Below are 16,851 nucleotides of genomic sequence, written 5' to 3' on the forward strand. Positions count from 1 at the left end.
CTTTCCTTATTCTAATTTCAAGCCTAAAAATATTTTAACATAATATGACTAGAAAAAAATGGCCCTTTAAAGGGTTACAAGAAATAACTTTGCGAGTCAACGATCATATTTGATTTTCTTATAAACATTCCACAGCTTAATTCTTCATAACTGACAAAACATTCCACGAATTCCAAACAGTAGCCACGAATTTGTCATAATATACCATTGTACCATTTCTATCATCCATAGCAGAGAATATTTTCAGAGCCGATAATAAAATTCAAAGCAGATTCGAATCTATAAAGACAGTAACAAACTAGCATGATAATATTTAAGGTTTTATTCCATTATTTTATTTTTTAAATGTATTTATTTATTTAATATCCGTCTCAACTCGTAAAATATAAGTCCGGCAATTAAAATAAAAAAAAAACATGGCAAAATTTACACAAAGTAATTAAAAAATGCATTGAAATTAGATGAAAATTAACAATAAAAGCATAATTACCAATTGAAATGAATTATTTTGATATGAAACATTTTTTTAAAAATTAATGGGTGCTCATATTAAGCAATGTATGTTTCCAATTTTTACTGCGATTTCCTTTTTTTTTTCAATAGCAAATTGTGAGCATTATTCATCTAGAAATTGAATACTTGAAGCGTAATTTCTATTCTTTATTTTCTCTGCTGTACAACATTATATTCTGCTAACCTTTATTTAGCAATTTCTTATCTCATTAAAGTATTAAAACAAACTATACTATTAAATAATTAGTCTCTAATTTTTTACTATCTAGTGAATAAATTGGTAATTATGAATTTAATAGAATCATAAATTCTTTTTTATTTCTGATACTCTCCATCATAAGGTCGTTTCCGTTCAAATTTAGTTACTTTTGTCAGAGTAGAACATATATAAAAATCTTACAATACTTTAAGGTATCCAAAATAGAAATATTTTTTTGGCAAGATTGCATTAATAAATCAAACACACTTTTGCTTATCATCATCCCAGACATTATCACATCACGTTTTGACAGTGTAGTTTGTAATGTAATTGATCTGCAAATTGTGATGGGGATTCATGTTGCACGGGTTATGAGTCGAATGTTGTAATCACATCAAAGAAAGCATTCTAAATCAAAGTTCATTCTTAACTCCTTCACTGATTTATTTTCTTTACAATAAAATTAGATGAAGTCTTCAATTTTGGAAAAGTTATGTCGTTTTGATTCAATTGAGAATTCACATAGAATCCTTTAGATATTATTTATTCTATGTAATTTTGTATAGCATTATAACAATTATGAACAGCTTAATTGTTGCTTAAAAGAGAAAAATAAGATAAATCGATGCACGCATGACGTACGGGCAAACCGGTTAAGGAATTAAAATAGTAATATATAGAGCAAGATAGGGTCACCTCAAGAGATCAGCGTGGATATTCTTTCGAGACTTCGTGCAAGGTGCAGTATTGTGTTAGAGGTGAAGTGGAAAGTCGTTTATTTTTATTAAAATGAGGCGAGATTATGTCAGCCGTCGGCGCATCTCTCGTGTATTTCTTACTTTGAATCAGATATAGCGGGACAGCTCGAACGCAGTCGCGACAGTCAAAACCGGTCGTGAAGTTTCCCCTGTTTTGTCCCATTTTTTGATCATGCGACAACGGATGATCAATGTTTATCAACTGTTTTTCGGACGTAGTTGCCGACATCGGTGAGCTATCGCTCGCTTTGTTTACTACTTGGCGATAACCCTTGGCGACCATCCAGAACTTCGTAAGTATCCCCTGATCGTTTTTGTTCATTACAAGAAAAGACTTAAAATAGTATTCTAAAGAAAATAAATATGTTTGAAATATTCCGATTTTATCTAAGGTAATCTATTAAACATTCTTGTTTTCGAAAAGAAATCTAGAATTTTACTATCAGTACGTTATCAATTATAGTATGATTTTTTAAAGAGTAATATTGATGCTTAAAAATGTTTGAAAAGTTTCTTCAATTCTACAAAATTTTGCTGTTAGGTTTATTTAAAATTAATTTAATTATATATCACAAATGTAGAATTTGATATATTTCAATTATATAGGTAATTAGTCAAATTTCAGAGCTATATATCATCATTAAAAATTGATATACATGGAATGCTTGTGTTATAAAGCTGTTATATAAAAACAAGTAATCAATTGCTATTTATAAACATAACATGAAGTCGTATTTATTTTTTCAAAACTTTTAAAAATATCTTGTAGTACTATATAATTCAAAATTTAAAATTTATTAGATATTTAGTTAACTTTTAGTTTATTAATAGCAAATTTTATGGATTTCCATTTTCTTTTTAGACAATAAATGAATTGTCTGGTGATGGATTTACAGGATCGATTTTTGCACTATAAAAACTTTCTTGAATGCTCTGTTTCCATGGCTACCTCTAATTATTCTTTTTCTGTAATTAATAAATTAGTTCTTTGAATTAAATATTATGTTGCATCATAGTGCATTTTATTGATTAGTGTTTTTAAAAAATTTATAGGTCATTTTATGGAAAACCAGCTTTATTATGTATTTTTCATTCTCATTTCTTATGAAATTGCACAGATTTTTAATTTTCAACTTTGGTGCTACATGGATATTTTTGCAAAGCTGTTTTCTGTTATACATTACTAAGTTTATTTACTGTATCATATATTAAATGTATTTATTATGCTCTTTACTGTTTGAATTAATTGGACTTTTTAATTCTTACTTCAGAGGAAAAAAACATGTTTATTATTTATATTTATAAAAATTTGAATATGTGAAAACAATGCAAAAGAAAAGGAAAAAGTCTGACATATGATAAAGCAGCTATCCTCGAATACAGATCACATTATTAAAAGCTTCTACAGTGGGATGAGAAAACAAATTTTAAATTTAATCAACCAAAAATATAAGAAAATGTACAATCATTTACAAGTGAAGAAGATAGTGTAGGAAAAGTTAATTCATGTAAGTCATCTGAAATTCAAACTCTTTACCAGTGATTGTAAAATTTGAATTTCATTTAGACTGATGCTTATACTATAACTTAAGAACCCCAAAAGAATTATGAGCAATTCCAAATCTCAAACTTTCTAACTTTTTTCTAAGAATTTTCATTATCAGCTCTTTATTATTTTAAAGCCAAACTCAATATTTCCTTTTTTAAATTTAATTAAAATGATTTATTTTTTACAAAATCAACAAATACATTATTATTCATTTAATCTTTGTAAACTAAAAGGATTAATATTTAAAGTAAATTTTGTATGAAAAATACATATTTGCATTTATTTTTCACATTAATTTTGTAAAATTTTTTATAAAATTAAAACTGTATAGCTGCTAATTTTTTTCTTATCTCATTTTTATGTTCAATGTATATAAGAATATTATATTACTCACCAATGCAGGCATTTTATATAATAAATTGAAAAATAAAACTTATTACAAATAAATATCCAAGTGTATCACTATTACTATTGTTACTTATATCACTATTTATTATTGTTTTTAAAACAATTATTTCTTACAGTACTTTTATTTTCAATTAAGCAGCTTATATTGATATTTAAAATTCTTCATTTACCCATGTTGCATTATTATTATATGTGAACAAAATATTTTGATATGTATTAAAGTAGGAAAAATTTAGCAAATTAAATTTTATGTGATAATTTTATTAATATTCTTAATTGTAAATTTTTAAATCAGTATGCTCTGGCAAATTTATTTTTAATAAAGCTAAATTATAGACATATTTATATTTGGATTTAAAAAGTTCAGATAGAAATGGTACTCATATAATCTAAATTTTCATAGCTATTCTATGGAATGAAATTATTATGTCCGAAAATCATGATGTTTCTCGGACATAATAATTGGGATTAGAATTTGATTCATAATTTTAAGTGTGTAAAGATATGTTTCAAAGTTATTCAAAAAATATCAAAAGATATTTTATCATTATGAAACTTAACAAATACATGTTTTATATACATTTCTAATTGCATATTACTTTTTAAAAAAGAAGTAATAAATTTCCGTAGAGTTTAGTTAAAACAATGCAAATGCATGATCAAAAACTTTCAACAACAGAAAAAGTTCTCTATAATCTATATCTATACTTATAATAAAGCTCAATGTGTGTGTGTGTGTGTTGGCGCTCTACAGGCCAGGTCATTTGACATACAGCTATCACATTTGGTACATGTAAACCTTAGAGGTCGGGAATGTGCACCTGGGGTCCCTTTTTTTTTTGAAATTTTAATTAGAATTTTAATTATTAATTAAAAACTAACTTTCCCGCCAAAAAAATCTTCCATTTTCCCCACCGCCAACTTTTCCGCCAAAAAATCTTCCATTTTCCCCACCGCCAAATGAGTAAGACTTCAATTTTTTTTTCTCCCAACAGAAATGAGGCTAGGGTAAACATTTTTCGGCGGATTATTTCAAACGATTCTGTTTATTTTCTTAATGTTTTATGCATTTAAAATTAAACATTGTTAATTAATCCATGTTTCAGATTCATTCTGAAGTACTTTTGAATTAAAATAACACAGAATAAAGGAAATTAAAAATGTATAATCTGCATAGCGTTACCCCAACTGGCGTAGAAAAATTCACGCATTTGCGTTACCGGAGCTGGCGAAGAAAATTCAAGCATGCGCATTCTGATTGTTGCCATGACAACCGTTATCAACGGATGATTTAAATTATTTTTAGGTTAGTTGCATGCTTTTGTAAGTAAATTGTATTTATGTTAGTTATATATTTTTTGTATATGCTTATAGTTTTAAGTACTTCGTTTTTTAAGTAGATTTTTTTAGCCTGTTTTCAATTATTTAAATTATTTTTAGGTTAGTTGCATGCTTTTGTAATTAAATTGTATTTATGTTAGTTATATATTTTTTTGTATATGCTTATAGTTTTAAGTACATCGCTTTTAAAGTAGTTTTTTAAACCTGTTTCCGACCGATTATTTTAAACGATTCCTTTTATTTTCTTAAAGTTTGATGCATTTAAAATTAAACATTGTTAATGAATCGATCTGTTCATGATGAATCTGAGAAAATTTTGTTGACAAATTCTTGAGAGATTACATAAATTAAGAAAGATATTCTTTAGTGACCATAAAGTTTAAACGCTCAGTGACTCTATTATCAGTAATCATATTATTAAAAAAATGCTTTGTTTCAGTAAAAAATATTATTATATTAATCGCAGATTAATCCTTTACACTTTAATTTAAAGCATAAATTCTACGAGGGGTAACAGAAAATGAGAGAGATACATATCACGTTATGGCTGAAGGCCTTTATAATATTATGAATGAATTATATGACTATCAAAATTTTAAGTTTTAAAATATTTTGCTGAAGAATCTATTAAAGTTGGAATTGCATAAAATATTTAATTATTAAAATTTTAACTAACATTAAGATTGGCGAACCGGCTGGTCGCCAAAGGCGGCTAGTATTAATTAAAAGTAAATGAAATTAAAAATACAAAAATAAACATTTCACAAACACATTCATTAAGTAAGAGGATTTGAAATATAATTGTTTTATTTGTACAAAGTCATATGAAATAAAAATTCTTGATTTGAAAGAAATAAATGAAAATGATATTAGAAAATTGACAGGAAAAAAAAGTTTGAGATAGTTTTGGTCAAACAAATTTACTATTATAAAAGTTGGTTTAATTTACAAACAAGATTTGTTTTCCTCCAATATTTTAAAGGGACGTTTCTAATGCATTGTAAAATGCACAAAAATTTTTTATCTAAAATATTTCCTAAATGTTCCAAGAATTTGTTGGTAAAAACCAAGAGAATAAATTATAATAAAAACATAGAAGACTTTGAGAATGAACAAATATGAAACAATATAGTTTTGATAATGCTATGAAACAAAAGGTTTTATTGTTAACATATATATATATATATATATATATATATATATATATATATATATATATATATATATATATATATATATATATATATATATATATATATATATATATATATATATATATATATATATAAAGTGTGCTTTTTAGAATTCAAATACTAAAGATTAAACAAAAAAATTTTACTTTCTTGATAATAATAGAAATGATTCAAACAATCATAACATTTAATTTTCTGTTTGGTTTTAATTATTACATGTCATTGCTTATTTATAATGAAGTACATTTTTATTTTATTCAATCCAAAACAATAAATTCCTTCAACAGGTAGTCAAATAAAAAATAAGCCTTATATAGAAAATTTTATTAGGATAATTAAGTTTTGAAATAAAAATGAATATTGATTTATTTTAGTATTCTTTGTACAGCATTTTCATAAAGATCTGGATGTTTAATATTCATGAATCATAAATTTATTAGATATAAAGATATCAACTCTAAAACAACCACAATTAATATCACTCTTATTCAAATTTATCAGAATTATATATTTTAAAATTAACAACTGCTTACTCATTCAAATCAATTTAAAAAGTTTTAGGTATGAGATACTAATAAACTCTCTTCTTTTACACAGTAAAATTCAGCAATATTTTAATATTATTTAAAATCACATATATAATTATTAGCTTTATATAAATAGAATAAATTAACTTTGTTTAAATAATTTTTAATTACAATTTTAACATTTGGAACTTCTTATTTGTATGTTCTGATAAACAAAGGGCATAAATTACTTTAAATTAATGTTATACATTAATATATTAATTAATTATACATTAATACCCATTTCATTAATACAGAAATTAAATAGATAAAAATTTAATTTCATTTGAAAACTATTGATATTAAAACAAAATGCTGCAAGAATTTACAGCCTACCTGCTTAATAAATCAAATCAGGAAAACAATCCCAAAAAATGCCTAGTTAATATCATACAAGCGTTTCTATGGGATATTCATCAAACATTAATGCAATTAACTCACTGTAAATGGAAATTTTATTTCTTATAAATATAATTGATGACGGTCGTAAAGCTTGCCAATGGCATGCAATTAACAGGCAAGTGCCGAAGAATATATATTTATTAATTGATAATAAATTTCCTTTCACCCCAGTTAATATCTATAATTTAAATATTTAAATGGACAACAGATAAAAGTTAGTTTTACGATCAAGCATCAAGCCAGCAGGTGGCGCTGATGTAGCCAGCTTTTCCTGCGGTTTCATCCTGATAGTGGATCTTCATTGGTCCAAACATGTCATATGATTATCATCTGAAGGTTGGCGCCTTAAAATGTTATTATATGTTTGCTATTTATTTATCGTTCATCAATACTATTTACAAAAAATCAATTTTTCATGTACAATGAATTAATTGAACTAATGTCCAGTGACAATCCGATGGAAATGCTTGTTTCATATCAACACAGCTTTTTTGGGATTGTTTCTCTGACTGGATTTATTAAGCAGGTAGGCTGTGAATTTTCGCAGCATTTTGTTTTTTACATTAATATCAATAGTTTCCTTGTGAAATTAAATTTGTATCTGAGTATTTAATTTCTGCAAAAAATGTATTTCATTAATTTAAGGTAATTTATGCCCTTTGTTTATGAGAATATCCAAATAAGAAGTTGCAACTAAAAAGTATAATTTAAAATCTATCAAAACTTTATATGAAAATGGGAGAATTTTTATGAAAACCAATATCCATTTAAACAAAGCAAATAATTATATTTTAATTTAAATAATATTACAATATTGCTGAATTTTATTGAGCAAAAGAGAGCTTATTAGTATCTCATATCTAAAGCTTTTGAAATTTTAGTAAGTAAACTTATTTATTGAGTAAGTAAACTTATATAAGTAAGTAATATTATGGTTATTTTAGGGTCGATATCTTTATATCAAGTATATGCAGGATTCATGAATAGTAAAGAATAAGATCTTTATGAAAATGCTGTATAAAGAGTATTTAAAAAAAAAAAATCAAGATTCATTTTTACTTCATAAAACTTAAATTTCTTAATACCAATATAAAATTTCTATATAAGACCTATTTTTTACTTGATTCTCTGTTGAAATTATTTGTTGTTTTTGATTGAATGGAATAAAAAATCCCACATTATAAATAAGCAATGAATTATGATACTTAAAATTAAACAAAAAAATGAGATATATTGTGATTGCTTAAAACATTTCTATAATTATCAAGAAAATAAATTTCTTTATTCAATCTTTAGTATTTGAATGCAAAATAACTTACTAATTATATATATATATATATATATATATATTAACATTGAAATTTTCTGTTTCATAGTATTATCAAAACAATGATGTTCCATATTTGTTCATTCTTAAGATCTATGTTTTTCATGAATTTGTAATAAATTTTACAACTTCCATCTATTAAGTAAACAGATTCTATTACTTTTACCAACAAATTCTTAGAATATTTAGAAAATATTTTAGTTTATAAGTCTCGTTGTGCATTGTTTAGTTATACACTTAACAATGCATTAGGAATCTGTATTTAAAATATTAGAGGAAAAGAAGTCTTGTTTGTAAATTAAACTAACTTTTATGACGGTAAATTGTTTTGATGAAAACTATCTCAAAATTGTTTCACTTGTCATTGTTTTAATATCGTTTTCATTTATTTCTTTTATATGAAGACATTTTATTTCACCTGACTTTGCACAAGTAAAACAAATATATTTCAAATCTTGTTACTTCATAAATGTGTTTGAAATATTTATTTTCTGCTTGGTAATTTAAATTACTGTCAATTAATATTATAGGGTGTTTTTTCTGTTGTTGAAAACTTTTGCTCATGTATTTGTATTTTGTAACCTAACTCTATGGAAATTTATTGATTCCTTTTAAAAAAAGTAATATTCAATAATATATATATATATATATTAAAATTTCATAATAATAAACTATCTTTTTATATTTTTTGAAACTTTGAAACATAACTTTGTACACTTAAAATTATAAATGAAATTCTTATCCTAATTATTATGTTCTGAGAGACAACAAATGATCATGGCCTGATTCCATACCATAGCTATGAATACTTAGATTATATGAGCACTCTTTCTATCTGAATTTTTTAAAATCGAAATACAAATATGTTTGTAATTCAGCCTTATTAAAAATAAATTTACAAGTGATGTTGATTAAAAAATTTACAATTAAGCATATTAACAAAATTATCACATTCAATTTAATTTTTACTAAATTTTTCCTACCCTAATACATATCAAAATATTTTGTGAATGGTTCACATATAATAACAATGCAACATTGGTAACGAAGTGTTTAAAATATCAATATGCGCTGCTGAGATTGAAAATAAAGTAATGTTTTAAAAACCGTAGTAAAACACTTGGATATTTATTTGTAAGTTGAGATTATTTACTTTGAGTTTATTGAATTATATATATATATTAAGTTAAAAGTATATTTATATTGAGTTTTTTTTTTCAATTTATTATATAAAATGCCTGCATTGGTGTGTAATATGATATTCTTATATACATTGAGCATAAAAATGAGATAAGAAAAAATAAGTAGCTATACAGTTTGAATTTTATGAAATTTTTGACAAAATTAACCTGAAAAAAATTAATGCAATTATATATGTTTCATACAAAATTTAATTTAATTTTTGTAAATTAAAAATTTAATTTAATTTGCTAATCCTTTTCACTTACACAGATTAAATGGATAATGATGTTGTAAAGAAATTTGATTTGTAAAGAAATGAATCATTTTAACTAAATTTAAAAAAAAAAGGAAATGTTGATTTTGGTTAATAAAAGAGCTGAGAATGAAAGCTAAAATTAAAGAGTTGCTTATAATTCTTTTGGGGTTCTTAGGTTATGGTTTAAACATTAATCTGAATGAAATTCACATTTTACAAAAAACGGTAAAGAGTTTGAATTTCAGATTAACTTTTTCTGTGCTATAACTTACAGGAATTAACTTTTTCTGTGCTATCTTCTTCAATTGTAAATGATTGTACATTTTTTTAGTTGTATTTTTATCTTTTTGGTTCATTAAATGTAAATTCTCTTTCTTTCAATTAGACCCATCATCTCACTGTAGAAGCTTTTAATTATGTGATCTGTATTCGAGGATAGCTGCTTTATCAGTCGTCAGACTTTTTCCTTTTCTTTTGCATATTCAAATTTTTATAAATATAAATAATAAGTATATTTTTTTCCTCTGAAGCAACAATTAAAAAATCTAATTCCCACAAAAAAGAGCACAATGAATACAATGTATTTAATATCTGATGATACAGTATATAAGTAATACATCCCAGAAAAAAGCTTTGGTAAAAATATCCATGTAGCGCAAAAGTTGAAAATAAAAAAAAAATAAAAAATCCCTCAATTTTATAAGAACTGGAAATGAAAAAGACATAATAAAACTGATACAGAAATTGGTTTTCCGTAATATGACCTATATAATTTTTAAAAATTACTAATCAATGAAATGCACTATGATGCTTACATGATATTTAATTCAAAGAACTTATTCATTTGTTTCAGAAAAAAAGAATGATTAGAGGTAGCAATGGAAACAGATCATACAGGTAAGTTTTTATAGAGCAAAAATCAATCCTGTAAATCTGTCCCAAGCAAATTCATTTATCGCTTACAAAATAATGGATATCCACAAAATTTGCTATTGTTTAACTGAAAATTATACTGAAAGTATTTAAGAAATTTTATAGCTGTTGTACAAAAGTTGTTCGTCTTAAAGAGAAGCTAATTTGACTTACTCAATTTATTTTTCTATCTTCAATATTAAGGAAGTTATAGAGTAATGGAAATTTCATATTCCCACCATTTCCAGCCCCTTTGAGTTAGATGTGCTACTTATGAACTCATCCGAGGCTTTTACAATTTTTTGCAACATATTCTGAGCCTGTTAAAATCCAAACAAAATTATTCTAGTTATCTTGTTCAGAAGATAACATGGGAAAGTTTTACATACCAAAAAACAAAAACAAAAAAACTTTTGCATTTAAGGTTTTTTTTTTTTTTTTTTCGGTTTTAGGGCCTAGGATCGGTGACGATCTACAAAAATTATCTCGTTTCGTGTCATGACAACTATTGTAATTAGGTAATCTTAGAAGAATCCAAGAATGCATATCCTCGAGAAGAATATTCGATGCTTATAACGACAGTTATTTCCAGTTTTTCAGAGGGTGGAGTTTTAATGTTTTGAAGCTTCCCTATGTTAAAGAAGCATGGCGCTGCGATCGTTGAAAGCGTTAGAATGAAATATAATATTTTGTATGAAACAGTGCTTAATATCAATGTTTTCACTTTGATCTTGATTACCGATACGTAAAACTGCAACGTAAATGTATTTTCGATGACTGTGCGTGCTCTGATGAGAAATTCATGAATGTACTGCATTTTATAGGTGGCGCTTTCTACATTTGCATTAAATTGTCGACTTTCACTGGGATTTTCTGATATTAGATTTATTCATTTATTAGAGATGTGCTAGAAAGGAATATGTTTATTAACATTTATTATGATATGTCCATACACCCAATAATTCATTCATCTCTTTTTATCCCTCTAAATTTATACTCTCTTTCGTAGAATAGCAAAATTAGTGGTATGGTTCAGATGCCTGTCATCGCTTATTTCAGCCTCATCCCTTTTACTTTCCTCACAAGCTCTGTAAATTGCTAGTTCTGCATCCGGGAGGGGTAGGGTGTGTAAAAAATTCCATCGTGTCGTTTCCTTATACGACTAAACAGCTTTCGAAGGATTAACCATATTGTCTGCGTTCACAGTTATAATTCCACCAAAACGAGATTCCAAATTGTGACAGAATCTATTGTTTTTGTCTATGGTAATCCTATATAATAGGTAAGAGATAACGAACGACTGTCAAGAGAAAAAACATAATATTCTTTATTAAAGTAAAAGAAATAATTTCTTTCAGTGATAATTACTTAAAATCTCAAAACTCTAAGGCAAGCATGTATAGTGAGGGTCGATCACATTACTTCTGAATCATTTCCTTTAGACCAATGAATGGTGGGACACAAAACTCGATTTAGTTATTTAGCACCTCGTTGGTCATATGGTTGCTCTCGAAAAGAATCTGCTTATAGCACGCGCACTTTCTTTTGAATGATTTAGAGTTAGTGCAAAAGAAGTTTTTCAGCTGTAATAAATATCATAGCAAGTTAAGGAAAATACTAAAAAGTTCAGCGTCTTTTAAATAAAAATCATTCAAAATGTAGAATTTGCTAATTTTTTTTTTCTTAGTTAGCATCTACTATCTACGAAATAGAGAGGAATAAAATTTGGTAGTCAGAATGTTTTTTTATAAATGATAATGAATTTTTAAAAAAAACTTTTTTGCCATTATGCTGTTTGTCAGATAAAGCAATATACTTTTAGTGTGCCAACCTGAACCATTATGAAATAAAAGTCATATATACCAGACAGTTAGAAATCTGCCATTGTTGCGGAATGAAAGGAAGTGAAATGCATCATAACTCAACTGAAGTGAAATAACTTAGAAGCGGATAGCGAGAGAAGGATTGTAGTAGCTGATAGGAGAAATGATAGTCCTGACTAGAATCTGCATTCTTATTTCTCTAGTCCACACTTAGCAACATAGTGAATATTACTCATTTTCTCCAGTTAAATCTGAGCATGCGCAGAGACACTCATTCCTGTTCAGAATATTTTCAAGTTCGTTAACATTGCTGAACATTCTTTCTCTATCCGCTTCTAAATGACTTTCATAACAATATTCTTCCCATTCACTGGTTGTCATTTTAAATTGTTTTTTGAAAAGTTTTTTTATTTCGTCGTTTTAATCTACAGATATTTAATTTGTAGATAAATGCATATAGACGTTAGCGTGATTTGTATAGAAGATATATATATATATATATAAAAAATCTGCAAAAAAAAAAAAGTTACGCAGAAGTTGGCAACTTGGCAGCCAATATTTTGTGCACAGGAAATGTCCGAAAAGTGCAAATTTTGGTTGAGGACCCGAATCCTGTACTACTCGTCATTATTATTATTATTATTTCAAATTCAGTATTGCATGTTAATCATCTTCGTATGTGTATTTCTTATCATATCACATACAAGGATGAATAACATGCAAATATTATATTTCTAAAGAAGATTAGAAAAGTAAGGGAGGGTGAATCTACATATTGATCATCCTTCGCAGTTTGAAGTGTTTATTCTTCGAGTGCATTTAGGGATACTAATCTTTCGTATGTAAATCATTTTTAAAGACATCAACTTTTCTGGAACGTTTGCAGTTTTTTTTTTATACTCCGAGAATTTTCACTTTTTTTTTATGCATTGACCCGAGTTTTCCCACAGAAGAGTAAAACTTTTGGAACGAGATGTTTCCAATAAATCGTATTCTCAACAACAGATCGTCAATTCTTACAACAGGTGTGAGAATATAATTGACGACGTTGTGTCGCAAAATATAAGGCTAATCTATCGCCAAGAAATCAAAATACTTTGAATTTTGAAAATCCAAATTAAAAAATTAGATCACATGATAAAAAATTATCTGGACATAAAAACTGTTTTCGGACTATTGACGAATTCGCCAACTGAGCGTTTACTAAGTAAGGTTTGAGACGTAGGCTGTTTTCTTTGGATTCAGCTGGTCAGATCTGGAAAAATCTTAAAATCTTTGTTTTCTTTTACCCTTCTTTCCGGATTTTTGGAATAATCTTCTTCTTTTCTTTCTTTTTTTTTTGATGATTTTTTTTTTTTTGATAAATAGAAGTTCTACCATTTTGACGTTTAAATGTGGATGGGATATCTGTAAGCCGCAATCCTCAATACTCTGGTGGCAAAGAGCAATTGCTGAACTATTCTGCATTACCTATTCTCGTGAATGTCATCCAATTGGAAAAATAAAATTTATTAATATTTTTCCAACATTTACCAAAATGAAGAAAAAAAAAATAATTCCATACTCATTTAAATAGAACTTTCGTTATCTACCATCTGAATTTTATTCTATGAAATAATGTTATATGCACATCCGGAGGATGAGATCACATCCTGGAAAATAGGGATAAAAAAGAAAACAGAAAAAAAAAATAATTATATGTTTTGATTATTTATGGTTATGATTTCATTCTGAAACAAAAGTATTAAAATGAAATGTTAACTATTCACTCTAATTTTTTTGTGTCATAATATCATACACTATTTTGCATAATTATCAAAACGTACAAATTAAATTTTAATATTTTCAGATATGAAAAAGAACAATGAAAATACAATATATTTTAAAGTCAAATTTGCATAAATCCCCTATTTTTGTTTAATATTCCGGTTATTTATTAAATTGTCGTTTTGATATGGAATTGTGTTGTAATATTTTAAAGCAAAAATTTGTAAAAACTTCAAATTTTAATATAACAAATTAGTATTTATAGAAATCTTTTACATATTTTAATGTATCAAATAAAATCTGTATTAATACTTTGAATTTTCTGTAACGTTAATCAAAAGGAAATATCTTAATCTTTTTTTAATGATGTTGAATTAAAAAAAAGAGTTAAGATGTAATTAAAGGCAATTATGTGTGCTCTTTAAAAATTCTGGATAATTCAGTTTAAATACCATGCCTTTTTTCCCCCTTTTTAAAAAGTAATCAAAAATTTTATTTCATTTTATTTGCAGTAAAATTTTACTAAAAATTAATCAGTTTTGTATCTTTATTCAAAAGATTCTTTATGCACATTGAAAGGAACATTTTTAAAGCTCATTATGTTAACTTCGGGGGGGAAAATGGAAACCAGAAATTAAAAGAATAGATTAATTAAAAATGTATACTAAGTGTAAATTTAAACCGAGTCGTCGAAATCATCTCTTCAGATTTATATAAATGGTTTCAATGGCAGGAAAAGGGTTGGGATAGCCTGGCTGGTAGGGCGTTGGATTCGGATCCCTTGGGTTGCGAGTTCGAACGCCGCCGGCCAAAGACTCTCCGTGTTTGTGGTGGCTGGCGCACTTATAAATCTGTCTTGGTCACAAAGTCCTCCATGTTGAGAGTAATATCACTGGGGGTACTGGTTCAGAGGTGATCATTCTCTGATTCAGGTCTAAATTACGATCTGTGGATGAATGAATGAAATGCATGAATGATTCCGCCTCGTAAAAAGGGTTGTGCCGTGTGAGTAACTAAGTCGTACTCTCCGCCCAAGTTGGCGCTACTGAAAAAACAAGAGATGCTCATTCGGTTTAAATCTCTGACAGATAACTGTCAGCGGGCTTGTAAGTGTCATAAGTCACAACAACGTGACAGGAAAAGAATATGCTTTTCAAAGGGAGATAATCAAGCACGTCAGATGATACTTCTCGTTAAAAAATTTCCTACTTCCCGCAAACAGATCAATATGTACAAAGCAATTGTTATTTTGATAACAATTTAAAAACAACCAATTACAATTTTATAAAGGAGATGCGGAAAACATGTTTAACCCTCTTTGGACCGACAAATAAATTCAATTTGCTAAGACAAACATTAGCAAACTGAATACAAAATTTCACTTAGAGCTACAAGTAATAATATTTTATTTCATTCCACATATAGTCATATTTTATACAAGATCTTTGAAATTTTTAATTATCGCATTCACAGACAAATAGATTTTTCCATTGATTTCGACAGATATTTGTCAATAATCAATAAATTTCATAAAAATTACATGCTGAAATTTCATTTATTTAGCTTACTATGACTTTACGTTATCAAACTGATATTCAAAAACTGATATTCAAAAACTGATATGAAAAATAATAAGTTTCTCACATAAGGATAAAACATAACGACTCATGAAATTTCTTGATCGAGCGTCTTTTTATTTAATTATCTTTACTCTTTCAGTATATTTTTCCTTGTAAATTTTTAAATAAAAATTAAAAATGTAATGAAATAACATCCATTTCCTATAGCCAAACATGTATTTTACATTCTATTCATAAATATAAAGAAGACAACTAATAAATTATAATGTGTATAAAAATTTGCAAATGAATGAAATATGCGAAACGATATGATTCATAGCTTAACTGTCAAACAATTAGTTTCGCAGTCAGTGGAAACAAAATATGAAAAACATAAACTTGGAACAAAGTTCGAAAAGTTTTATCTATTATTTTCAGATCACATATTTAAAAATAGTACACTATTTGTTTATTCATTTATCATTTTAAAATGGATTTATCTATTCAAATATTTGAACTTTTAAATGATATTTTAAAATTCAAATGTTCGATTTAACAAAAGTTAACCTTCCTCTTAAAAGAGAAAGAGAGGTAAAAGCAGGTGCGAAAGTGCGTGTTTTACCAAGATATTAAGGGTAAAGAAATTAATAATAAGAAACGCTGTCCATTACATATGGGCCATCTTCCATAAAGATTTTATCGAAAAGTTTTGGAAAACTCAACAAGAGTCAAAAACAAATGAAGTGGAACTGAATAAATTTATAGATTTATTATCAGGGTGAATATTTTTTTTTATTTGCTCTTGTTTCAGATTCATATATTTGATTGATTTTTATATGATTTAAAAAAAAAACCGCAGGAATATATTTTCACTCACTATTTTATTAACTTTTGATTTTTAGGAACATGTTCATAGTCACTGGCAAGCACAACTATGTAAATAAAATATAGTGCAAGATCAAAATCGCCTAAATTCCTTATTTTTGTTTTCATTTATGTGTTTTATTGTTCAGCCATTGATTATTTATTTTATCAGAGATATTGTTTGGAATGCGAAAATATTACTGTTCCTTTTTCAAACAAAAATCGCTCAAAT

The 16,851-nt window shown here is 26.5% G+C and overlaps 1 protein-coding gene across 8 annotated transcripts in view; it reads left to right on the top strand.

Annotated features, from left to right (window-relative positions):
* The first annotated feature begins 1,461 nt into the window (after nucleotides 1-1,461).
* LOC129975101 (alpha-tocopherol transfer protein-like) overlaps nucleotides 1,462-16,851 on the top strand; it is a 38,645-nt gene continuing 23,255 nt past the window's right edge. For 4 of the 8 annotated variants that reach the window (XR_008785018.1, XM_056088026.1, XM_056088025.1 and 1 more), the window contains exons 1-2: nucleotides 7,281-7,455; nucleotides 10,548-10,591. Coding sequence is in view for 3 of the 8 variants with exons in the window: in XM_056088026.1 (XP_055944001.1) it covers nucleotides 7,345-7,455; nucleotides 10,548-10,591 (155 nt within the window). In the remaining 5 variants the exon portion in view is untranslated. The other 4 variants (XM_056088027.1, XM_056088030.1, XM_056088029.1 and 1 more) reach the window with 4 other exon arrangements.

Source organism: Argiope bruennichi, chromosome 7, assembly GCF_947563725.1.
Source record: "Argiope bruennichi chromosome 7, qqArgBrue1.1, whole genome shotgun sequence".
Classification (NCBI taxonomy): Eukaryota; Metazoa; Arthropoda; class Arachnida; order Araneae; family Araneidae; genus Argiope; species Argiope bruennichi.